This window comes from Mandrillus leucophaeus, unplaced genomic scaffold (assembly GCF_000951045.1).
Source record: "Mandrillus leucophaeus isolate KB7577 unplaced genomic scaffold, Mleu.le_1.0 Scaffold688, whole genome shotgun sequence".
In the NCBI taxonomy this organism is placed as follows: domain Eukaryota; kingdom Metazoa; phylum Chordata; class Mammalia; order Primates; family Cercopithecidae; genus Mandrillus; species Mandrillus leucophaeus.
In genome coordinates, this window is record NW_012107452.1 from 1,184,725 (window position 1) to 1,211,250 (window position 26,526).

The following is a 26,526-nucleotide window of genomic DNA, read 5'->3' on the forward strand; positions in this document are numbered from 1 at the left end:
TTTTTTTTTTTTTTTTTTTTTTTTTTGAGACAGGTGTCACTCTGTTGCCCAGACTGGAGTGCAGTGGCTATTTATAGGCACGATCATGGTGCACTGTAGCCTTTAACTCCTGGGCTCAAGTGATCCTCCACCTCAGCCTCCCCAGCAGCTGGGATGGACCAGAGGTATGCCTGGCAAGTATTTTTCTTGAACTGATTTTAAATGAAAATGCAAAGATGAGATCTGAAATGAATAACATTAAGTATACATATTCATTCTTGGTCATCACAATATTAGACTACTGTCCATGCATACAGAATTAAGAGTTCCCAACTTGAAGAATCATGTTTTATTTTTCAACGTATCTCTGAGGCTAGCCCAGTACAGTGCCAAGTAAACAGCAACTTCCCCAATTACCTATGAAATGAATCATTTATAGCAGGGGTCCCCAAACTACAGCTCATGGGCCAAATTTAGCCAACAGCCTGTTTTTGTATGGTCTGCAGCAAAACCTTTTAAAAGGTTTAAAACAAAACCAAACCGGAAGAATTTGTGACAGATACCGTATGTAGCCTGCAAAGGCAAAAATATTTTACTACCTGGCCCTTTACAAAGAGTTTGTAAACCCCTCATTTACAGTATAGAGCAGAGGGTAGCAAACTACAGCCCAGGGCCAAATCTGGTGGTCCCTTTGCTCATTTTTGTAAATAAAGTTTTAATGGGACACAGTCATGCCATTTGTTTATGTGTTGTCTATGGCTGTTCTGGTGTAATAGGCAGAGTAGTTGTGACAGAGGCCTTATGGCCTGAGAAGTCTAAAGTGTTTACTATGTAACTTTTATAGAAAACATTTGTTGACCTCTGGTGTAGAGATCAAAGTTTAGAAACCTTTATAAATGTGGTAATACTTTATCTTAAATTTTTCATATTAAAGTAGGCCAGATTTCACAATATTTATCAGTTAAAATAAACTTTCTCAAAGATTTCCATGTTGCTTGATTCTAAACAGAAATTTAGAGTTAATTTTTTTTTTTTAATTAACCTTTGCTAGGTGATTATTCTTACTCCCCAAATTACACTTTCAGAGAACAGGAATCAAGGGCTAGTCCTACTCACCCAACCTGTCTACAGTGTGCACAGCACTGGAGGCACTTTCCAATATACAACCTTTTTGATTAACCTATAACAGCCAGAATTTCAAAAATTATCTCCCCTATATAAATAGCAGATGCACTTTGAGTTCTGATTGGAAAGATACATAAAGATAAAAAGTTACTTGAATTTAGTAACACTTCGAAAATGAACACCCATACATCTTTCAAAATAGTGCTTATTTACATATTCAGAATACAGAATATGTGCTTGGCCCACATATTCTTTTATGGATAACTCTGCAATTACCCCATGGGAGGTCCAAGGTCAAGTTAGGGAGCACTGCTTGCAGTGGCCACTTGGCTTGGGTTTTGTGTTATGAACACAGACAATGATGCTTACCCAGGGCCATGTTGACTATGATCTCCTATCCCTGAGGGGTGCTCTGTCTTTTCCAATGCCCCAGTGGGTTCAGGGACTGGCAGGGCCTGAGAGGAACACCGTTCATCCTGTAGAGCTCCAGACATGGAGTCAATAGAACAATTGCTCACAATGCTGGACCGTGAAGAAATCTCACTATGGCTGGAGTCAGACAAGTTGTCAGATTTAGCTGATGGAGTAAGTGTGTAACCTGAACAAGAAAAGAGCATTGATCAAACTACAAAAAAAGGGAACATAGGGTGGGGGTAGTAGGGGGAAGGATGAAAAAAAAAACCCACAAAAATAACAGAAGACAAAGTAGAAGCAATTTTAGTTTCCATCTATGTAGATATAATGGTGCCAATTATATCTCCACACATTCCCCTACATATTCCCCCTACATATCCATTCACCTACCCATCCACACCAACACAACTAGATTCAAGAAAAAGACAGTCAAAGTCCAGTGTTACTAAGAAAACTAGTTTAAAGGTACATCTATCTCAGGCTCTCCCACAGCTATAATAATCATTTAATAAAATAAGAACATTACAAATATTAAAAAGTAGGGTTTCTCAACTTCTTTTTAATCCAATGCTCCTTCCTTTGATTAATATGAATATTTCATGACCTATTCTGAATCCAAAATATCATCTTGAAGTAAGGATAGGAGTGGGAGTCCAGGACTCAAGGGAAAGAATTACATTTTTGCTTTACCAAACTATATATACTTACCCCAGATATTCTGCATATCCCACCTAAGAAGTCTTGTCTTGAGTTGAGAGTCACCGTTTTAGATTATTTTTATTTTTTAGACACAGGGTCCTGCTCTGTTGCCCAGGCTACAGTGCAGTGGCATGATCATAGCTCACTGCAGCTTTGAACTCCTGGGCTCAAGTGGTCGTCTTGCCTCAGCCCCAAGTAGCTGGGACTACAGGTCTGCACCTCCAAACCCAGTTATTTTTAAACTTTTTGCAGAAATGAGGTCTCATTATGTTCCCCAGGCTGGTCTTCAACTCCTGGCCTCAAGCGATCCTCCTGTCTCAGCCTCCCAAATTGCTGGAATTACAGGTGTGGGCCACTGTGCTCAGCCTGTTTCAGTTTTTAAAATTGTTTTAGGTTTAAACTGAGTGTCAGACTTAGTTTCCTTTTTCTTCACCAACCTTGCAGAATATTAAACAGCTAAGTGGATACATTTTTAATAATGTGTTATAGAAAAAAACAGCATCTACATGTTCTATGTTGTTCTGTGACTTACTGCACAGCAGACAACTAGACAGATGTTCTTCTGGATTCTAGGGATGCATTGAGGTGAAGGACCCAAAAACAAATCTTCAACAGAATGGCTAATGTACATAATAATCTATTTTGATAATTGGAGGAAACCAAACTATTGTTGAGAAATAAAAGAAAAAGAAAATGCCCTAGTAATCCCAACGAGGGATGGGTCTCAAAGAAGTGAAAAATATCTTCTTGCTCACAGAGGAGAGTAGGGTTTAGTAGATATGTAGTCTTTGGGCAATACCTAGAAATGTCATTAGGAAGAATCACAGGCTTTGGGTATGTTACAGGAATTCTCAGGGCCTCATCTTCATGCAGAAAGAGGATGACAACATCCTTAGTTCCAAGGTCCTTCTCTGTTTATGGATCTTGGAGTTATTCACATATAACTCAAGTCATTTAAGGAATAATTTGTTGCACAGTAACCTTATTAAGTCATTTTGTTAACTATTTCAAAGAGAAAAAGGCCCAGAAAACTTGTGATTTATACTTGGCCTATGTGGCCCGGAACAGGGTAAGCCAAGACAAGCCAGTCTTCTGACTTCTATCAAACATCTCTGAACTTGGGATCATTGCTATTTGTCAATGTCCATGAGCTGATTAGTCAAATTTCAAGAGGACCAAGAAAATGGATGTAATAAGTAAATTGAAAATAAATAAATACCTTCTTCCTCAAAAGAAAAAGTCATTGCTCTACATAATCATCTTGCTTCATTGTTTTAAAAATAATTTCATTCTTATGTCTGTTTGATCAGTATTTCTCAAATATAACACTACTAAGAACCACCTGGCAAGCCAATTAAAATAAATATTCCGGATCTCATTTCTGGCAATTCAGGTTTATGAAGTCTGGGGTGGGACACAGTAATTGCATTTCTTAACAAGTTTTCCAGATGACTCTGAAATTGCTATGTTAGACTAGTCCCTTCTCCCCCAAAGATATGTAAAAAGTAGAGGATAAAAAAGCCTCCTCTACATATTTCACTCACAGATTCAGCTAACAGTAGAAAATAAAGTCAACTACAGAAAACAAAGAGTATAAAATTTACTAACTCAATACACATTAGTAAAATAACATATGTACAAATGAGGCATTTTAAAGTGCTTATAAATAGTATTTTACTAAGTTGTCTGCCTAAGCTTTGACAAATGGTTTAATTTAAGCCATGTATACATTAATAACTGAAAACAAACTTAACACTAAAATAAAATAAGGAACTTCATCAGAGTGTCTTCCTCCTTTTAGACTTGAATCGCGTATAGAAGCAGTTTAAAGTGTTACTGTTGCCTTGGCTATTTGAATTGAAGATGGCACTCCCTTTCTCATCTTTGATGTTGCTTCCAACATCCTTCACTTTCTCACAGCTTTCTGTAGCTTGATTGTGATCTGTGTCCTCTTTTTGGCTGTTGACTAGTCTTTCCCTTGAAAGCATTCTTTCCCTAAGTCTTCTAAACGGGGATGTCATTCTTTTTCTGGTTGTGTTCTCACAACTTGTCCTGTCTCTATTCTCCTCAGTGGCCTTCTCAGTACTGTCTGTTCTTTTGGCTGTGCTCCTGGTAATCTGAAGGATTTTCTTTTGCAAGTAAGCCCCACCTATTCCGGGGCAGCTCTGGCCACTGATCTTGCTGCTGTGATCAGATATGATACTGCCAACTGGAGGGAAAGATGCAAAAACCCTGACATGGTCAATCACAATTAGCCTTGTTTACATAATATTTCACTATTTAAAAATTCTAACATCTTGATAATATCTGAAAAATTGAAATCTAGCAACATATTTTTTAATGCATGGAAAAAATCTACTTATATATAACATATACACATCAGTTATTGCAAGACAGAATGCAGGAGAAAGATTACCTTTATCAGCACAGCTGGTGACAAAAACAAAAACAAAAAAACTGTTGAAAGGAAGCCAAGCTGGTAAAATCATAAGGAAAAAAATCACAAAAATATCAGGTAACTAGAATTATTTTTGTAAAGTAACTATGTAGGTCTAGAATTGTAAGTAGATTTTCCTATGAAAAAGCTTAGTAAAAACCAAGTAAGACATACAAATAGTACATACAACAGGTATATTTAGAAAGCTCATTTTCTGATCCTGTTGTAGATCCAAGGTGGAGAGACTGCTTTTCTTAAACACTAGGGTAGATAATGTTTAAGGTCTCGACTTCTTTTTAAAGTACTTGTTGAAACTATCCTCATGCAAAACATGAAGATAGGTTTATTTTCTTAATCATAAGAAAACAAAGAACAGATCTCAAAGTTTAATAAGAACCAGGAACAGATCCTAATAATTTACTCTGAGCATAATGACAGTTTTGTTCAATCATAGATTACTGGCAAAAACCTGTCTACACAAATAGAAGGATCATACTTGGTTGGGGTTTTGACAGTACACATGCAAGAACAAGCTGAAACAGTTTTGAAGAGAAGATTTTCTTCAGGCTTCTAAGAATTCCAAACATTACTAAGAGAAGCTCACAAATCTATAAACATGGTGTTCAACTGTTGGCTACACAATGAAAGACAATGGAAAAAAGACTTCTCTATTCGAGTGTTGAGTGTAGATTTTGTTGGGAATAAGAGCAATGGAGGAATTCCTGTTCCTAATACCTCTTGCCAGAAGTCACATTCAGGCATAAAATACCAAATCAGATCCTACTAGTTAGAATTATCTATAATGGGATGGACCTCTGAGCAGTCTCTAAAAGGGGTAAGGAGTGTAAAGATGTTCCTGAAAGAGCATTAGGAGCATATGGACACTGTTCATTTGGACCATCTGTCTGACTGCAGGCACTGCAGCTTATCCTACACCGCAAGATCTGGTAAGGGGTGCAATGGATAGGACCATATAGACAAGGAAAGTGATGACATAGGTCTGTGTGCCACACAAAATTTACATATGAGCTATAACGGTATCAAAATCTGTGTTTTATAAATACACCTACAATATGCACTGTTTATATCTCCTGTTTCATTTTTATTAAGCTTTCTTTAGTAAAATCTGAATGAAAAAAACCTAACCAGTCTCAGCTATGTGAGGATGAAAAAAGCAAGTAAGTAATGGAGCTATGGTGTCCTGAGGTGGCAGCAGAGAAAGAAAAGAGACATTTCAATTCACTAAACACTTACCACACATCAGGCTTTATAAATATTATTTCATTTAAACCATATAAGAGGCTCTCAAAATAGATGAAATAAATGGTCTTTTTCTTTTTCTTTTATTTTTCTTTTTTGAGATGGAGTTTTGCTCTTGTCACCCAGGTTGGGCAACAATTCTGCATCCAGTTCTCTCTTGATTTCCATAGCCACCAAACTAGTTGGGATGCAATGGCACGATCTCGGCTCACTACAATCTCTGCCTTCTGGGTTCAAGTAATTCTCCTGCCTCGGCCTCCTGAGCAGGTGGGACTATAGGCGTGTGCCACTATATCTGGCTAATTTTTTTGTATTTTTAATATAGGTGGGTTTCACCATCTTGGCCAGGCTAGTCTTGAACTCCTGACCTCAGGTGATTCACCTGCTTCGGCCTAGATGGTCTTTTTCCCATCTTAGACAGAAAACCTGACCGTATAAATAAATTACTTGTAGCAACACAGCTACAGTGGAGGACAGAATCACGGTTCAAACTCAGGTCTGACATCACTGTACATAATTGCCACACAGGTGGCAAAAATAAGAAAGAGCTCTGCAGAGTGAGAATAAACTTAGAGCCTGGAAGCTGAAGCAAGCTCTGGAAGCTTCTCTCTCCTGTTAGAATTATTATAATAAGTCTGTCTTCCCTCTGACCATGTACCATTCTCTGGTGTGATTATTTAAATATGTACTTCTTTTACATCTGTGAAGAAGACGCCAGAACTAAATCCCCTTTCTCTCCAGGGTACACACAGAATGTGAAGGGTCAATATAAGAAATACACACTATATTTAGAATGCTACATGTGCAGCTAACATGAAGTGGTATCTGCTGCACACTGCCCAGGCTGGCCGCAAAAAGAAATGCTCCAGTCTGAATTATGAAAACATGTAAATGAACAAGAAGAATTTCAGTTTTTCACCTCATGAGATTCTGTGTAAGTAAAAAATCCACAAGAGTACAGGTTATTTTAAATTCTAATTTTAAAAAAGGTAATACTCTATTACTAAAAAAAGGAAAACCATCAACCTAAATATTTGTTTTCCTAAATCTTATAGTTGGTTAAAAACAATTTCTTTCTTTTTTTTGAGATGGGGTCTTGCTGTGTTGCCCAGGCTGGAGTACAACGGCACAATCACAGTTCACTGCAACCTCTGCCTCCCAGGCTCCAGCGATCCTCTCACCTCAGCCTCCCAGGTAGCTGAGACTACAGGCACATTACCATGCCTAATTTTTACATTGTTTGCAGAGATGGGGTCTCATCATGTTGCCCTGGCTGGTCTCCAACTCCTGGGCTCAAGTGATCCACCCGCCTCAGCTTCCCAAAATGCTGGTATTATAAGCATAAGCCACTGTGCCTGGCCTAAAAACAATCTCTTATAGAAACTTTTATTTGCAAACACTTCATAGAAATATCCAAATATAGGAAACTGGAATGACGACACCAAGAATTTGCACCAAAACTATGGCTTCTGCCTTCATTCTTATCCATGCTTGCTGTCTGTTGAAGTTTAGGATCACACTTTGAATACTGGAGTCCTAGTTACATGACGCATAATACCCAAAAAGCATTTGAATAATGCAATACAAAACATCAAAGTTCAAAAAGCATTAGGAGTTATGCTTTTCTTAATGATTTACAATTATTGCTATAGATTGAAAAGCAAAGTATGTGCTATAAAGTATTGTTTAGTTTAACAAGAACTAGTTTGAAATGTTTTGTCTTACCTTTGTGAGGGGAACCTTGAGGAGATGCAGGAGGACTAGAATGTAAAGATGATGCCACAGAAATAGTGTCTTCTGTATGCTTCTTACCACTTACTTCTTCAGTTGTTCCTAAAACTTTCTGAGGTAAACTTGTATCTAAAAGTAAAAGCAAAGATGCAAATAAGTATCATTTCACAATTAAAATGTCCATAGTTGCCTAAATCACTATGTAACTAAAGCTATGATACACAATGGCTAGTGTAGTCAATTGAAATGTGTAAATGACAAACAGGGACTAAATGACTGGGTAATGGCACACAGAGATTCTCACCTCTAGGTTATCCATTCAAATTCAGCTGGTCAGCATGGACCAGATTATATTAGTTTGTCTGTGCTTTGTGGTATAAGGGAAATAAATTTAACAGTCTGAGTGCTGTGCCCCACCTCCCACAATTGACACAGTGATTTGAAATCTTCAAAAAGAAGGCATGGATTCAAACTCTTCCCTCCCCTCTAGAGGTGGCCTCTCCAAGTCAGGGCGAGGCATGTAGCAGGGGCAGTGTGGGGATTTTGGCACTGTCACTACCTGCGGTGCATCTGTGCTGTGGGTATACAGAAGAGGCTGCAGGGCTGCCAGTCCAGCCCTTTTCAAGAGCACTAAATTCACACTACAGGAGAGAAGTAAACAACAGAAAGAATCATGAATGTATAGAAAAATAGTATGCAGCACAGTGGAAAGATTCCTTAAAGTTCTCATTACCCTTGTCCAACATCTGGTCCTGTTTAGTGTACCTCAAACCTAGCAATGATTTCAATATATTGATGTTTTTACATTTATCTTCTCTAAGAAATGTCAAAGAGCTATAGACACTGTTCCTAAAACATAAAGTAAGTGGCCGGGTACAGTGGCTCACACCTGTAATCCCAGCACTCTGGGAAGCCGAGGCGGGCAGATCATGAGGTCAGGAGTTCAAGACTAGCCTGACTAACATGGTGAAACCCCATCTTTACTAAAAATACAAAAATTAGCCAGGCGTGGTGGCGCACACCTGTAATCCCATCTACTCAGGAGGCTAAGGCAGGAGAATCGCTTGAACCCGGGAGGCGAAGGTTGCAGTGAGCTGAGATCGCACCACTGCACTCCAGCCTGGGTGACAGAGTGAGATTCTGACTCAAAACAAAAAACCCCCCAAAAAACCAAAACATAAAGTAAGCAAACTTTGATGAGGATTTTGACATAGTAACAAGCAGCCACTGGACAACGAAAAAATTTAGATCATAGTATACTCACACTACCCTTCATTAAATGTAATATAAACATATTTATCATATAAACAGCCATATTACAATAAGAAATGAAGAAACCTATACGGGGCCAGGCGTGGTGGCTCACACCTGTAATCCGAGCACTTTGGGAGGCTGAGGTGGGTGGATCACCTGAAGTCAGGAGTTTGAGACCAGCCTGGCCAGCATGGTGAAACCCCATCTCTACTAAAAACACAAAAACTAGCCAGGTGTGCTGGCAAGCATCTGTAATCCCAGCTACTTAGGAGGCTGGCACAAGAATTGCTTGAACCTGGGAAATGGAGGTTTCAGTGAGCCAAGATCGCGCCACAGAAACTCCAGCCTGGGCGACAGAGCAAGACTGTCTCCAAAAAAAAAAAAAAAAAAAAAGCAAGCAAGCAAGTAAGCTACATGGTACAAGTAATGTTGCCTCTCAAGTGGTGATATTCAAGTAAAAAAAAACCAGAGCTAACTTTGTCCCTCTCTCACTCCTACCAACAAATTCATCAACTTCACCAATTCTGCACCCAATTCTCCATTTCCATAGCCACCAAACTAGTCCAGGCCCCAGGCAACTTTCACTTAACTGTTAGACCAGCTTTCCATCTGAGCTCTCTATCTCCAGTCCTGCTGTGATCCTTACTACAGTCCTTCTCAAACATCATTTGAACCATAATCTTCCCTTGTTCAAATCTCTTCAATGGCTTCTCACTGATAACTTCCCTCTGGCATGGCACATTGTAATTTCAGCATACCTGTCTTCATTCTCTGCATCTTGGAAGCTGTTTAGTACAGTGGTTAAAGGCAAAGATTTAAAGCCAGTCAGCCTTCCTTTAGCCTCTATGCTTCCTTTGCAGAATGAGGGTAAAATACCACTTATCTTGTGGCATTACTATGAAGACTGACATATAAAATTAATAAAGCACAATTTGAACCATGCCTGGCACTCAGTAAGTGCTCTCCAAGTGTTAGCTTTAATTATTATTGTCTGTCAACACTGCATGCAATTTCCACTCAGAGTCAGCAAAGTGCTTGTAGTTTCTCGCACATACCAAGCTGTTTCCTCGGCCTGAAGCAACCTCTCTGGAACTTTTGCCTAATCATCTTCTTTGTCACCAGCCTTTCAGGCTGCTTAGACGTTATTTCCAAAAAGCCTTCTTCTGAAGCCCTATCTTACCTCTAAGTTACCTCTGTTTTGTTTTGTTCTTTTATATGTTCTGCATATACCCCTGGCATAACAAGAAGACACATTACACTGAAGTTATCTGTGTGAGTGTCTACATCACCAGACTGAAAATCTGGCAAAGGAGGGGGAATTTCTTATTCAACTTTGTATCTCAAACAACAACAGATTAAATGAACAAAGTTCTACTAAACATATACTACATATAATTCATGGTCTAAGTAATCATGCTAGGAACCAAATCTAATCTAGCTTCTCACCTAAAAGGCTAAAATAATGATACTGTTAAAACAACAAATAAAAATAATATGAATAATGACTACAAGGCCTAACAGAAAAAAAAAAAGTGTGGTCTATACTTTATAAAAGTTACATTCTCTTGTTTCCTAACTAGGTTTTCAAAAGGGGTCACTAAAGACAAAAAACAACGTATAGTCATTTTTGGAATAAGCAACTTCATTTCCACAGTTTTTGTAGATTGTGTCTGTATTAGATATTACATTAAATACACCTTTGAATGCAGTAAGCCCCTGGTACCCAAAATGCTTTGCTGTAAATTTTCTATTGATCAACAGATTTCAGTATTATAGGAAATCCAATGTTGGCATTTAAAACATGTATGCTGTCAGCAAACATCTACAGTCAAAATGAAACACTTTTTGATTCATGAAATGATGATTATATTACACAACCTACAATAGCTTATCTCCTGAACATCTGTAATTATTTTTCATTCTAACTCCCCTGGAAATTTCAGTTAAATGGATGTAATATTAATGGTGAATACTCACTCAATGCAGGGTCTTTTGTTTGTCCCTTCTTCCGGATGGGGTGCAAATTAACAGCTGGCACCTGAAGCACCTGGCTTACTCTGTGGGGTTGATGCAAGTGGGCTTTAGTTGTTTGGCCAGCTGACCTCATAGGCACTGGGGACATTTCAGATGATTTGGCTGATCTTTTCTCATTTAAATTCTTGGTCACTAATAGGAGAGAGTAAGAAATAAGTAACTGAATGTTTTTAGGCAAGGTTATCACCACTGGCAATAATAAATGGTTACTTTAAAACCATCTATTTTTAGTACAAAAAATAAAATACATTAATTTTCTTAGCAGGAATTTCAGTTAAGTACTATAAAATGTTATCTCCATTGCTTGGTGAGTCAGATAAAAAATGTTATCTCTAAAATTTTTGTAGAATAAGTTGTTAATTTTATCTCCTAAATAATTCTTTTTTAAAAAATTTTTTGAGATGAAGTTTCTCTCTGTCGCCAGGGCTGAAGTGCAATGGTACAATCTTGGCTTACTGCAACCTCCACCTCCCAGGTTCAATGGAGTCTCCTGCTTCAGCCTCCCGAGTAGCTGGGATCACAGGCACCTGCCACAAAACCTGGTTTCTTTTTCTTTTTTTTTTTTAAGACGGAGCTTCGCTTTTGTTGCCAAGGCTGGAGTGCAATGGTCCCGGGACTGTAACCTCTGCCTCCTGGGTTCAAGGGTTCAAGTGATTCTCCTGCCTCAGCCTCCCAAAGTGCTGGGATTACAGGTGTGAGCCATTGCACCTGGCCTATTTTTGTATTTTTAGTAGAGACGGGGTTTTACCACGTTGCCCAGGCTGGTCTCGAACTCCTGACCTCAGGTGATCCACATGCCTCAGCCTCCTCAAAGTGTTGGGATTACAGATGTGAGCTATCTCACCCAGCCCTAAATAATTCTTGAATCCATGTTAATTAGCTCCATCATCACTCTGCTGAGGGTCAAGTTAACATTCTCTCTTTACTACTGAAATATTTTTCTCACTGTATCAATTCTAGCATGCCTTCAAGGCATTCTTCATAGAAGAGTAACTCTTCCAAAATGAGTATCTGATCATATCATTTTCCTTCTCCTTCTGCACAAACCTTAACTTGCCCCTGCTTTTAGAATAAAGACCCGAATCCCTAAAATAAGGCCTACATGACCCTGCATGATTTGCCATCAGCCTGCCCCTTGACTTGACTCGCTTACCTTTTCTCTCATCAGTCCTATACTCTCATCAGGCTTTATCCTCTCTGTTCCTTTCATTAGGCTTTAACCTACTAGAGAGTAAAGACTATGCATTTTGTTTGTTACTACATCCTTATGTGCCAGTTACTGACTGAAAACAGATGCTTAATAGGTATTTGTTGAATAAATAAGTGAACTTATCTCAACAGCTCTAACAGAAGAAAACGAGAGATAGTGTTTTTATAAATCCATAGGTTTCTTGAAAATGTGAGAATAAAAAACTGAGAACCCTGACTTATAAAAGCTGCCTCCTTCACATAAAACCAATACTGACAGTCCAAGGGGAAGACATTCTTCCATCAGGGAGTACTTTTAATCCTTAGGTTATCCAGGGTGGATATATTCCATGCAGGTGCAGCCTCAGTACTTCATGAAGTATTTGTTTTAAACATCAAGATAAAAGCAAAAACAGATATCTAAAGTGTCTCAACACAGCTACAATAGCTATTATGCTTTTATTAAGACAGCTAGACAATACGTGGGGTGATATGAATCACAGAATATCTTAGAAAGTCAAAATGCACGGACCCTAGGAGAAAATATGCAGTGGCTCACCAACTAATTGAATCCAAGAGGTTATCATCTTTGTTTAGAACCATGAAATACTTTCATCCTTCTCTCATTGATTGGTCAATACTAATCAATGACATCTTATTTTAATAACTGCTACAGTACAAAGAAAAAAAACCTGAGCCTACTTTAAAAATAAAAAGAGTTCACAGATGAATGACAAAAACCACATATATTCTAATTAATTAGGAAGAACCAAATTCTATAATGCTCAGAAATCCACTATTGTTTGGGCTTGGGAGAGTGACTATTTAAACATTTAAAAATCAATTATGCATTATAAATATGCTCAAACCAAATTAAAGGAACATGCATTGAACTAAATGTTCAAATCCAGTTTAAGAAAGAAAGGCCTAAAGATTTTCTCATTTCAAATAGATATAAAATATGTAGCATGGGACATCATTTAGTGTTACGAGAAAAGACAGACACAAGTCTGGGGTGGGTGTAAGAAGAGGAAGGTATGACAGTGTATATAAACTGTGTTTCATAACCACAAGATGATTAAGTCTGTATCAAATTACCTGGGAAAAAATAACTTTGATGATGACTCAAAGCTGGGTCAGAAGGCTTTAATAAATATGTATGTGGCTTTGAACTTTAAAACATGAATGTTAAAGGTTCTATATACTCTTTCAGCTTTTACCTTTAACATGTACTATTTAATATGTAGCAGCCAGAATGTAGAATGCTCTCAGTAACTGTTAGCTTTTCAAAATTTGTTTTTCCAAATTCAGTAACTTTGATGTAGAAAGAATCACAGAAACAAAATGTATTCCCAACCCTTGCTAAAGTTTTACATTCGAGAAAACAGGGACCAAAGATGAAGAAAATCTTACTCAAATGGTAATAAAAGAAACTCAAATTCTGCCTCTATCCTTTCGTAGGTATTCTTCCCATCATACTCCAAATCTTTTCTTATATGTAGAAGCATTCATGATATTGTTTTGATTATAGCACTTATTAAAAGGCTCCTTACCCTTATTTAAAAATTGTCAAAACTGAAATTTTAAAAATCAGTATTTGGTTCTACTTCCACTTCCTGTTTTCGATTATTTCTTTTGACATACTTTTAAAAATTACTATGCAAATACCATATCATTTATCAATCTTAGGGTCAATCCATGATGATTACTACCCCTTGTCAATTAGGAATTTTCAAATAAAATTCTATTGCAATTTTTATGGGCAAATTTAACCCACTCTGTGTGTGTGTGTGTTTATATTTATTTATTTTTTAGAGACTGAGTCTCACTTTGTTGCCCAGGCTGGAGAGCAGTGGCACAGTCCTAACTCACTCCAGCCTCAAACTCTTGGGCTCAAGTGACCTGCCTGTCTCAGCCTCCCCAAGTTGCTAGCACTACCACTCGGCTAATTTTAATTTTTTTTTTTTTTGTAGAGATGGGGTCTCTCTGAGTTGCGAAAGCTGGCCTCAAGTGATCCTCCTGCCTAGGTTTTCAGGTGTGACACACCATGCCTGGCCTTAATCTACAACTTAAGAATTACAATTACTTTGTTATAACAGTATATATTTCATTATCTTTGATTTCTGCTCTTAGAACTCATAATTTCCTTGATCCAAAGATATATGCATTCTCTTGCTTGTATTTAATTAAAAAAATTTGTATTGAGAACATGATCTTTTTCATCATATTTTCTGGAGACTACCTAATATCAGAATGTGTCTGATTCTTTTTGTTTTACCTTACTACTGGCACCTGTAAGGTACCTATTATCACTGGTGTTTTAATCAAATGTCTTATATTTTCTAGTTGGTACATATTATCCATGAAATAAAAAGGGGTAAAAATTCCCCTTATGTTTACTCTTTAGGGATGAATGTAAAAATGTTCTCCAACAGAAAGGCTCCTCTATAATGATCCAGTTTTTAAAAGACTTAAAAGCTTCTTAAAGATCTACTTGTTTCTCTATTTTTTGGATGGCGTAGGCATCAGGAATGGATGGGATTCAGTACGTGGTTAACTGGATCACATGATGCTTAAGGTATGCCAGTAATCTTTTGTGAGTGAAAGTTAATTTTCTTGGGACTCAGGCATAATTCTAGAGTAGTAAGTTTTTATTTTGTTGTATTCTTTAGTGTCACATAAATGAAAACTCATACTCACAAGTACCATACGCAGGCTCCCACTGTAATGACATCATCTGGAACTTCTCCTCATCTGTCTCTACATCCAGACTGGAAAGATACTGCTTCACCTTCCTTGCCATTTGGGCATCCTCATATAGCTTCTTGGCATTAAGTAGAGAGCTGCGGCGTGCCCTTTTTTTGTGAGCACCTCCCTGAACATCCAGCATGTTTGAATTTGTGCTTCCTTGACTCAGTGACCTGTAAGAAGATGAAAATCACAATAAGGGGCTGTAGAGAACTAAGTATAGATTGAAGATTAAAAGATTTTGTTCTGTTAATGCTATTGCATGCTGATGTAAATGAGTTAAAAGATGAAGAGCATTAATGTAAAGTAATTTGGCACATATAGTGATGTTCTGAATTAAGAACAGGATTTGGCAAAGTACAGAATTCAAAAGAATAGGATAACAATGGCCCCCTGAGTGGCATGTTCCAACAGGCCTGTGTTTGTGCCTATGCAACCCATGGCACAACAGTAACAAGAAAAATCATTCCTCTGGTCCTGGAGGCCACCCATGCATTGAAGATATGGCAAGACTCTGGACCAGGACAAGTCCATCCTCAGCCAAATCTCTGAACCAGGGTTCTTTAGCAATGAGGGTTCTAAAGTAGTTTTGCTTGTTGTTCTGCTTTCGACATGCTATTGCCGCTACCATTATAGCAGGCCCACTCTGAGCATGTTAACCAACTTTACCAGTAACCATTATTTTGGCCAAAACTCAAAGAGAACTACCAATAACATATTAGCTGAAAATTTACAGCATTTATACGCAATTCAATATAGTCAGAAATCAGAATGCAGGAAAAACTCAATGCTTCTACTCACATATGGAATGGTTAGGCAATATTTGGGTTCTAGAACTGAGGATCTGGGACATCACTTTTTTAACGCCTGTGAATGTGACAGAATTGCAAGCTGGGTGGAAATAACCACAATTCAAACAAGCTACAGCTTCACCCGACTCTACTCTTTTTGGCAAACATCCTACAATGACTGCACCTAGAACCAATGGAAAACAGCAACTGCAACGATGTTTGTCCTTTCTAACAAGTCTAACAAACACAAAATTCCTATATAATTTTTATTTAGATGGTATTTTATTTCGCCATTCCAAAATAATATGGTTATCTACGGATTCTAAATTAAGCTTCATTTTTATATAAAAATATTCTAAATACAAAGACCATAGTGCTCATCTATCTACTTTAAAATAAACACTAAAATCCTAATGCTTTCATTGTAAATTAAGTGAAATATAGTTGAAAAAGTGTTATGGCATTTTTTTCTTTCACATTTTAAGATCTCTCAAATAGGGGTATATCTTACACTCAGTGGCAACTTTCAATTGCTATTAGCCTGGCAGAAACTATGACAAGACATTATTTACACATGCAGGAACCTCAAAACTTGCAGAATGGCTTGAAAGAAAATCCAATGACATTAGTGAATTAGCCTTTTAACCTCCAAGGACCAAATGATTATAACGAAGTAATAAATCTGACAAGTTCAAGAACATTCCCAAAGCAAGTGACAGGAGAAAACTAACTCTAAGTATTTCCAAAGCTAGCCTGAGAGCCCAGCACCAGCAGCTTTCGGTTCTTTTGTGGGTTTTCAAAGAAATGGTGCATTACCAACACATTGGATGGCACAGAGGGCAATACTGTATGGGGGAGGAGGGTTCTGGAAAACAAAATTCAGAAGCTAATGACTCTAAAAGAAAACATTTCAGAAGATTCATATTTTGAATATAAAGAAATTTTAGGAAAATCTAAACCAATTTACTTTGCTTATATTTTCCTTTTTATGCAAATAAAAATATTGATTTTTAAAAATTCAGTTTTGACGTTGTGATAAAAATCCATAGCCAAGTCCATAAGAGCTCCTTCAATAAGCATAAAGTAGAAATTCTCAGTGGTAACAGGACACTGCAGTGATTTTCCTTAGTAGTAGATAAAAGAACAATATGCCCAACAATTGACGATGTCTTGAATTCAAAGAAATGCAGTAAAATCAAGTTGCAGCTATTTAGGAGCAAATTTTAACACAAATATTTAATAATTTTATCTTAGTTAATATAAAAAAAGTAGGTGTTGACAAATCTAGGAGAGACACAAAATTCTAACAAAAACACTGTGATAAATATCAATAAAATGTTTTCTAAACTACTTTGAAAACAGAAAATGCTCCGATATAAAATAAATATATCTAATGTTTGCAAGCATCACACAGTGCAACCCTAAAGCTGAATGAACAGTGAAACATGTTAACATAAGTCATTCAAACACACCCAACGCCCACTAAAAGATATTGTCCAAGTATTCTTCTTTGTAATAGTAATGCCAGGTATCAATTTCTATTTTCGGTGAGAAGAGCCAAAAGAGACCAAGACATAAATTTATGATCCAGAAGAAAATACGTGGGAAACACACAGAGAAGGGAGAAAGAAAATAGAAGGAAAGTCAAGTTCACCAAGCATTGACAGAAAACAAGACCACAAATGAGACAAGACTCGAGTAAAGAAGGTGGCTCACAAAAAAATTCTTCTTACATGTAATAAAAGCTTCTAACTTCATGGTTCACTACAAGTCTTAAAATAACAAAATTCTTCTTATGCAATCCCTTCATCCACAAAAGTCATCTCTTTCTTCATCTAAAAATGAAAGGACTAGATAGATGATTTATAAGATCTTTAACATTCTATGATTCTAAATGGACACTTAGCTATGTAGAAGTAGAGACCTAAATCTATAACAAAGAGTGGTGGTTGCTGATTCTATCACAACTTTAAAGATAAGGGAATCTTCAATTAAAGCTGGTAAAAATTTCAAGTAAAATTCAATCAATGCTACAAGTAAGTGACATTAGTGGGTCTGAGGAAATAAAATCATCTTCTACTTCAATTTTATAGTACAGCTTGGATAAGGGCTGCCTCTTTTTGGAAAACTGATGGAAAATGCAACCTTCATAAACAGATCTTTCATTCATTTTTATACATTCATATGACATATTTACTTTAATAAAATGTGGCATTTGAATAAAAGAAAGTGGTGTGAACTCTAGAATTAGACTACCTAGGTTTGGATCCACCATTAATGAACTCTAAAACTTTGGGCAACTCAACCTTTCCCATCCATACCATGGAAAGAACAGTATTTCCTTATAGGGTAGTAGTAGAATTAAGTAAGATAATTTGTTTAGAGTGCTTAGAACAATGTATGGCACATAGCAAGCACACAACAAATTCATTATCATTATCATCATCTAAATGACCTAGCTAAATTAAAATCTAAAAAGGACTTATAGGACATCAACAGTGGAAAAATAAACGAAAAATAGCTAGTTCTATCACTACTTTCACCTTGTTAGCAGAAGGCATTTGTCAGGAATGTAGGCTGACAGGGTTAATAGAATTCATGCTACTTTATGTGCGTGCATTAATGAAAAGGATGCAGTATATGTTAAGAGTCGCACAACCTTCATTCCAGTTGCGTTCATCTCTACACTTACCCCAGACTCCGCCACCTCTTCTTCCTGTAAGCAAGAGCCACAAACATTGAAGCATGTGTTTGAATAGGAAAGCACAGAAAAAAGACAACAGTTGAGAGTCAGAGGAACTATGCAGACAGAAAAGAACAGAAAAATTTTATCAGGAAAAAATTATAGCTTAACAGTAATATGACTTTAACGGAAGGCAGGAGGGTAATATGAATATATACAGAAGGTCAAAAAACCTCCAAAATAGTTTATAAAAATATGCTTTAGATCAATTATCAGGAAGCTTTAATTTACCTAATTTATCAGGAAGCTTATATAAATAAGCTTAAGGAAAAACATTTACTTACTATAATATAAATTTTGAATTCAAAGTTTTAAGGGAAAAGACCTTAAAGGGATAGAATTTTTGAACATATTTCTGGCAAGATTTTTGGGCCACTCATTTAAATGACAGAATGAAATTACAAGGGACATAAAAACACAACATTTCATTTTTAAGTGCAGAAATTTCTCTGACAAGATGTCTTGTAAGAAATGTTGACCAGCAAATCCAACTTACAATGTAGGTAAAAATACATCATTAAAATCTTCATAATACTATATGTCTTCACATTCCTGTTTGATTGACTAAAGATTCTATTCTTTAAGTCTGCAAATTGATTACTGTTAAAAGGGGTTACTTCATCCAAACTAGATACTCATATACCACCAAAATGGACACTGTTTGCTTAAAGAAAGGTATTACATTTTAGCACTGGCTGACAAAACTGATTCAGGAAAAATTCAGTCCAATCTTTAATACAGATGTTTTTTATATTCCCCAAACACCTTATTCTATTCAATCCAGGCCATTCCCAAGAAAACAGCCATGTTTATTAATTTCCTCATCAGTTTTTCTCCTTGGCTCATTACTGAGGTATGGCTAGTACTTAGTACATTATAAACTGGTCTGGCAGAGTCACAAATTCATCATGTTCTTCAGGAACCAGGATGTTAACATGTATGAGTAAAAAGAGGTCCATATAAGACAACAGGGAGTGTTAGGGTCACTGTACAAGGACATGCAACAAAAAAAACAAACAAACCCTTCTTTGCTTTGGTACCTAGTTCTTACTCTTTTCTGCTTCCCCACACTGTTAAGCAATGACATCTTTCAATACATGTAGTGATTCTCAAGGTGCAGAAGTGGGATGTGTAGGAAAGAGGAGATCTGGCACACCCCCTCCTTCCTTCCATACTTTGTGGATCTCTAAATCAGAGAAACCATCAGATAAACTACTTGCAACATGGTGAAACTCTGTCTTTACCAAAAAAAAAAAAAAAAAAAAAATTAGCTGGACATGGTGGCATGCACCTGTAGCCCCAGCTACTTGGGAGGCTGAGGTGGGAGGATCACCTGAACCCGGGAGGTTGAGGCTGCACTGAGCCGAGACAGCACTACTGTACTTCAGCCTGGGCAACCAGAGTGAGAGATCCTATCTCAAAAACAAACAAAGACCCCTAAGCAACAATTTAAACAAAACAAACAACAAAAAAACCCCAGTATATCACTGGTTCTATTGGGTTATGAAAATTTCAACTCTGGTTTATAAAGTATTGTGTTGGGGTAAAAGTAACTGCAATTTTTGCCATTACTTTTACATTAAAAGTAATGGCAAAAACCACAAATACTTTTGCACCAACCTAATACCAAGTATTTTTGTTTCCTTAGCACAGTATATTTTTTAAGCCACAGAAATTGTGTTGGCCCCCGTACATTATTTCATTTTTAATGTCCCTGTGAACTGAAGCTATAGGCCCCAAAGGAAATCAGATCAAAAATTAAAACCACAATGTCTTATTTACACCCTGAAAATTATAAAAATTACTAGGAAGAGCTTAACAACATACTTCGTTTCAATTTTATGTAAGCCGAGGAAGCCTTTTGTTATTACATTAAAAATGAACCTTAAAAAGTATTCTTAAAATATCAGGTCAATACAGAACACAATAAAATTTTTCATTTTTAGTAAAGTATGATTAAATTTCCACTTTCTACATTCTGTTCATTTGTATGTAATAAAAACTTATATACAAATGAAACACAGTGTAATTTGAGGAAAAGAAAAAAAGAAAAATGTTTTACAGGAATGAAGTATGAATTAAACAGAAACAGAATATTTAAAATATTCAGTAAAAATAAAAGACACAGTCAGACTAATACTTTACAAACTAGGTTAGAAACGAGATGAAAACAAGACGAATACCAGCAATTTTCTTGTATTTGTTTGCTAATCTTTTCTTTTTTTTTTTTTGTATTTTTAGTAGAGATGGGTTTCGCCTTGTTAGCCAGGATGGTCTCGATCTCCTGACCTCGTGATCTGCCCACCTCAGCCTCCCAAAGTGCTGGGATTACAGGCGTGAGCCACTGCACCCAGCTTGCTGATGTTTTAAAGAACAGTAATACAGAACTATCCACATACAAATATTTGCAAATTATATAAAAACTACTCTGAGCCTCATTCAGTTTCTTCATATATAAAAGGAAGGCTAATACCACCTACCTGTTACGGTTATTATGATAAATGATTACATGAAACTGACATATACAAAGCACTTTGTACAGCACATAACACAAGGTAGAATAAATATGATCAATAAATGATAAATATGTTAATTATTATTACATCGCCCTTGACACCACTCTAACACTTCTACATATTTCAATGTCCTACCTCTGTCGAAACATCATAGCTGGGTCCATATTAGCAGAAGTCATTCGAACAACTTGGCGGATTTCCTTGGAAATCATTCTTAACTTCTCAAAGTTTACTAAACCATCTACTTTGGAGTCATTTCCTATAGAACGAAAATAAATGTTTAAGTTCACAATTAAATTATCTACATAAAAGTAGCAAAAGTCAAGCTGGTAATCTTGAGGGGCACACAGAAGGACCTTCTTTATCACAGTGCCAATTTTGCTTTTAAGAACTGATATACCCATACATGGTTCAACCCTGCTCTTAGGGAATGAGCCACTAGGAGATACTGTGTTCCACATAGGAGTGATGGTTATGAAAAAAGTCAAGTGATAAACTGTGCACGGCTTCTAAAACCAGTTTCATGGGCTGGGGGCACAATGGCTCCCACCTGTAATCCCAGCACTTTGGAAGGCCGAGGCAGGAAGACTGCCTGAGCTCAGGAGTTTGAGGCTGCAGCGAACCATGACTGTGTGACTACACTTCAGCCTGGGCAACAGAGTGAGATCTCAACTCAAAAAAATCCACAAAAAACGAAACAAAACAAAAATCCCAAACAAAGGGCAACCTGACGTCTATAGCACTGTTTTTTCACACTTGTCTATAACACAGCATGACCCCATTTATCTCCTGAGGTAGACCCTGAGGTCTGTCAGAGTCCAAGGCCCTGAAGGCAAGACTGAGAAATATATGGTAAAAATTGAATAGCATATATACATTGTAAATAGCACATATACACTGGACACATGAATTGTTCAGAGTCTCAACACAAGCTGGAAACAAAGGAATCATGACGAATACTCTCAAGTTATACAAACATATTTCAAGGAACATGTCAGAAAAACATATTTGAAGTCCATAACATTTCCTTATGAAAAATGAGTGGTAATGAAAGAAGAAGCAGTAAGACTACATAATTAGAACAACACTTCTGGTGAGATCAGAAAAACTGGACAAAAGTACAAAAAAATGCAGAGAAGCAAGTTTTGCATTTCCCCGTGCTTACCCCTAGGTACATCTGATTTCAGAAAGGGATAATGAGCTGAAAAACCGAGTACAGACACCCTGCCTTTTGAGGTAAAAGGAAAAGCAACTTAAGTCCATGTAAAACTCCAATGCTTGGTTGAAACTCTGAGGAGCCATATACTGAGACCAAGGATAAACTGAATGTAGACTGGGATAAAAGTCTGTTGTTGAATTACATCAAAACGGATTAAAGTGATTTTGGAATTCTAGCACCCCTAACTGCCTGCCAGAAGCAAGCTTTAATCCTCTCTGGAGATATGGAACATCATTCAAAAAGCGAAATTATTTCTGTAATCTCACTTTTCAATAATAACCAGATACATTAGGAGAAAACATAACATGACAGAAATGAAAGAGAAAAAAGAGAAAACAGAATAAGACCCAAAGCAGATCCAGATTATGGAATTATTAGAGGCAGACTTAAAAATAACTATGCTGAATATGTTCAAAGATATGAAAAAACAAGAAGAACTTTGGAAAAGAACATGAAACTAAAAAAAGAAAAAGGAAGCTGTAAAATAAAACAAAAAAATACATAATAACTGGAATTAGGACATCAGTAATGAATTTACCAGAAGATGAGACATAGTTCAAGAGAGAATAAAATACGCAATTACTGAGAATTTTCTAAAACTGATGAAAAATGTAAAACCATAGGTTTCAAGTTGTCCTATAAACACCAATCAGAATAAGAAACAAAAACAAAACCCCACACTTAAGTCATATTAGGCAAAACTAGGAAAAACTTAAGAAAAAACAAAATCATAACAGCCAATATCAAACAAAGGCAGATTACAGTTAAACCAACAGCAAATAAAACTGTAAGCTAACTTCTCAACATTAATAGTGGAAGGCACAGAACAACTGAATGTCATTTCAAAGCCTTCAAAGAAGATAGCTGACAACCAAAAATTCTCTAAAAATGAAGTAAAGGCATTTTCAGATAAACAAACATTAAGAGATATTCATCACCAGCAAACCAGCACTTAAGAATACTAAACAGTGTTCTACAAGGCCAAAAAACTATGCCCAGCAATATGGAAGCTCTGAAATGCAAGAATGAATAAAAAATAGTAGTAACAACAACAAAAGTAAATATACAGGCAAGGTTAAATACTTTATTAAGCAACAATATCTTCTGGGAGTTAAAAGCACAGCAACAACTGCAAGAAAATCAGGAGATGAGCAAATGGAATTGTCCTTTTTTTTTTTTTTTGAGACGGAGTCTCGCTCTGTTGCCCAGGCTGGAGGGTAGTGGCGCCATCTCAGTTCACTGCAAGTTCTGCCTTCTGGGCTCCTGCCATTCTCCCACCTCAGCCTCCCACGTAGCTGGGACTACAGACGCCTGCCACCAGGCCCGGCTAATTTTTTGTATTTTTAGTATAGACAGGGTTTCACTGTGTTAGCCAGGATGGTCTTGATCTCCTGACCTCGTGATCCACCTGCTCCGGTCTCCCAAAGTGCTGGGATTACAAGCATGAGCCACTGTGTCCAGCCGAGCAAATGGAATTTAAGTGGTCTAAGTTCCTTGCATTATCTGATACAGAAAAAAGTACTAATAAATATTAAACTAATTAACAAATATGTATGGTATGACATCTAATTCAACACTAGAAAAATGGTAAAATAGTGTATAGTTACCAAGTTAATAGAATAGGAAAAATATCATACACAAAAATCAATTCAGGTAGACTTTAGATAAACCATAAAACATCAATAAATAATGTTTTCATACCTTCATGTAGAAATGTCATATCTTTCTTGACAACAGGGAAGAGTGGAATAATTGGAGGCTGCATACTTTGACTACTAAGAATATTTCTATACTTGGCCATGTTTCTAGATGGATCAAAAATGTCTTGTAGATCTTGAAGATGTTTCTCATATTTGCTTGGTAACTTTTCCCAAGTACCTCTGAGTCGTGCTACAGATGCCAGGTTCAAGCCACTGCCAAAGATGAGAAAAGAAACATTAAAAAGAAACTTGGGGGGAGGGGTGGACTCAGGTCAGTATACACACCATTTTCTCTAATAAAACTAAAAATAAGGAGGGATATATTTTAATATATTAAAATAAACAGAGAAAAACTATGAAAAAAAATAAATAAGAGACTCCTTGATCTTACAACAAGAACTTCTTTTGGAGGAACTATAATGTTTGCCTATAGTTGTACATCTACATAGCATTTATTTTACAGTTTAAATGACAGAATAATACCACAAAATAGACATTTAACTTAAAAAAAAACTTCAAGCATCACAATGTTGCTTCTTTTACTTAGAAATAAGTTTATGGAGACATTAACTATTTTAAAGCAGTTTAAGTAATGCTGAGAGCAACCGTTAAATAATAATGGGGGCTAATCTGCACCTTAGGAAGCCTTTTTTCCTCTGTGATTTTGTTCACTCACGTCCCTGATTCCAATACATCCATATTCCTAGGTTCTAATTCTGTTCACTAAGCCTCCAGATATTCAATGTCTCCCTTCCACAGGATTTTAAATAGGCTCAGATATTCCCTAACTTGAAAACATAATTCATGCCAATTAGGCTGCAAGTCTTTGTGAATTCTTTACCTCTACAGTACCATCACATAGGTAGGTTGCCAAATGAATAGTGTATATACAATGTCTCAATTTTCTTATCAGCAAATCCTGTTTCTCCCCATCTCACTTTTACCCATACCACTGTGTATAAAATGTTCTCCCGATTTCCGACTTTCCGGCATGGAGTTAGGTATCTTTGTTTCCTTTTGCTTCTCAGAAATCACCCCAAACCACTATAAGAAGGTTGAGCAACCAAGACAAATTTCATATCCACCAAAACTAAGAGATACGAAACTCCTAAACACACTAGAAAGGTTGCCAAAAAATAGTCGAGGTCAAACACGAGTAAGCAAAGCTGATGAAAAATAATGTCTGCAGCTGAAGATATCAATGAAAATTGACGAACAGTTCTCCAGAGCAGAACTCTTTCTGCTCTGAGGGTAAAAACAACAATCCTTTATTTTATTTATTTATTTGAGACAGAGTCTTGCTCTGTTGCCCAGGCTGGAGTGCGGTGGTGCTCACTGCTCACTGCTCACTGCTACCTCTGCCTCCCAGGGTCAAGTGATTCTTGTGCATCAGCCTCCTGAGTAGCTGGAATTACAGGAATTACAGGTGTGCACCACAATGCCTGGCTAATTTTTTATATTTTTAGTAGAGACAGGGTTTTACCATGTTGGCCAGGCTGGTCTTGAACTCCTGAGCTCAAGTAATCTGCCTGCTTGGCCTCCCAAAGTGCTGAGATTACAGGCATGAGCCACCATGCCCAGCCAACAATCCTTTATTTGGCATAGCACACAGTGATACACTTTGGTACAAATCTGTTTGAGACAGGAGAGAAGGCAGAAACTCTGAGTTGCAAGCAGCCCTAATGCTACCACAATCTCCATTTACTAAGAAAAAGTAAAGGATAAAACAATTAACATACAAGGCTAACTCCTGCTACCGCGGAATACTGCTGCACAGATTCACTTACATGCAGGTATTTTTCAGTAAATTCAGTCACCCCTCCATATCTGAGTGTTCCACATTCACAACCAAATGTGGATCAAACATACAGTTTCCTTGGATGTGAAACCTGATAATACAGAGGGCTGACTTTTTGTATCCTCAAGTTCCTCAGGGTCAACTGCAGGACTTGAGTAAGTGAGGATTTGGCTATCTGTGAGAAACCATGGAACGAATGCCCCACAGACACTGAGGGACAATGGTATCATTTAATATGAAGCACCAGCAGATGAAAATAGACAAAATAGAGAAATAGCTATTAATAAATGGAATGAAAGACGTAAAGTTATCATTAGTCGAAGAAAATTAGATTGTTTAACTCAAAACTCCCAAAACATTAACTGAAAAGTATTAGAAGCACGAAGAATGGAGTAAGGTACTAGGTACAACATTGATATTCATAAGCATTAGAATACTCAGGCAGAAACAGTTAGAAAACTTAAGGATCCCATTCATAATATGAGGATCCCATTCACAACAGCGATAAAAGATATTAAACATTCAAACAAATGTTCAAGATTTACATGAACACCATTATAAAAATTGATATGGTTTGGTTCTGTGTCCCCACCCAAATTTCATGTGGAATTTTAATCCCCACATGTCAGGGGAAGGACACGGTGGGAGGTGACTGGGTCATGGGGGCAGATTTCCCCTATACTGTTCTCATGATAATCAGTGAGTTCTCAAGAGATCTGAGTCTAAAAGTGTGGCACTTTCCCCCTCGCTCTCTCTCTCTGCTGCCGTGTAAGACATGCCATGTTTGCCGTTCGCCTTCCACTATGGTAGTAAGTTTCCTGAGGTCTCCCCAGACATGGGGAACTGTGAGTCAATTAAACCTCTTTTCTTTATAAATTACCAGTCTCAGG

General features: G+C 37.0%; 1 protein-coding gene across 5 annotated transcripts in view; it reads right to left on the minus strand.

The window, feature by feature from the left end:
- Positions 1-26,526, minus strand: part of RAPGEF6 (Rap guanine nucleotide exchange factor (GEF) 6) — a 219,391-nt gene that overhangs the window by 8,687 nt on the left and 184,178 nt on the right. For 3 of the 5 annotated variants that reach the window (XM_012002445.1, XM_012002442.1, XM_012002444.1), the window contains 7 exons: positions 23,840-24,051; positions 21,055-21,178; positions 18,353-18,376; positions 14,822-15,042; positions 10,877-11,065; positions 7,640-7,774; positions 1,474-1,702 (listed from right to left, as the gene is read on the minus strand). In XM_012002445.1, coding sequence (XP_011857835.1) covers positions 1,474-1,702; positions 7,640-7,774; positions 10,877-11,065; positions 14,822-15,042; positions 18,353-18,376; positions 21,055-21,178; positions 23,840-24,051 — 1,134 coding nt within the window. Of the gene's footprint in view, positions 1-1,473; positions 1,703-3,871; positions 4,427-7,639; positions 7,775-10,876; positions 11,066-14,821; positions 15,043-18,352; positions 18,377-21,054; positions 21,179-23,839; positions 24,052-26,526 lie in introns of those variants that run through there. The other 2 variants (XM_012002443.1, XM_012002446.1) reach the window with 2 other exon arrangements.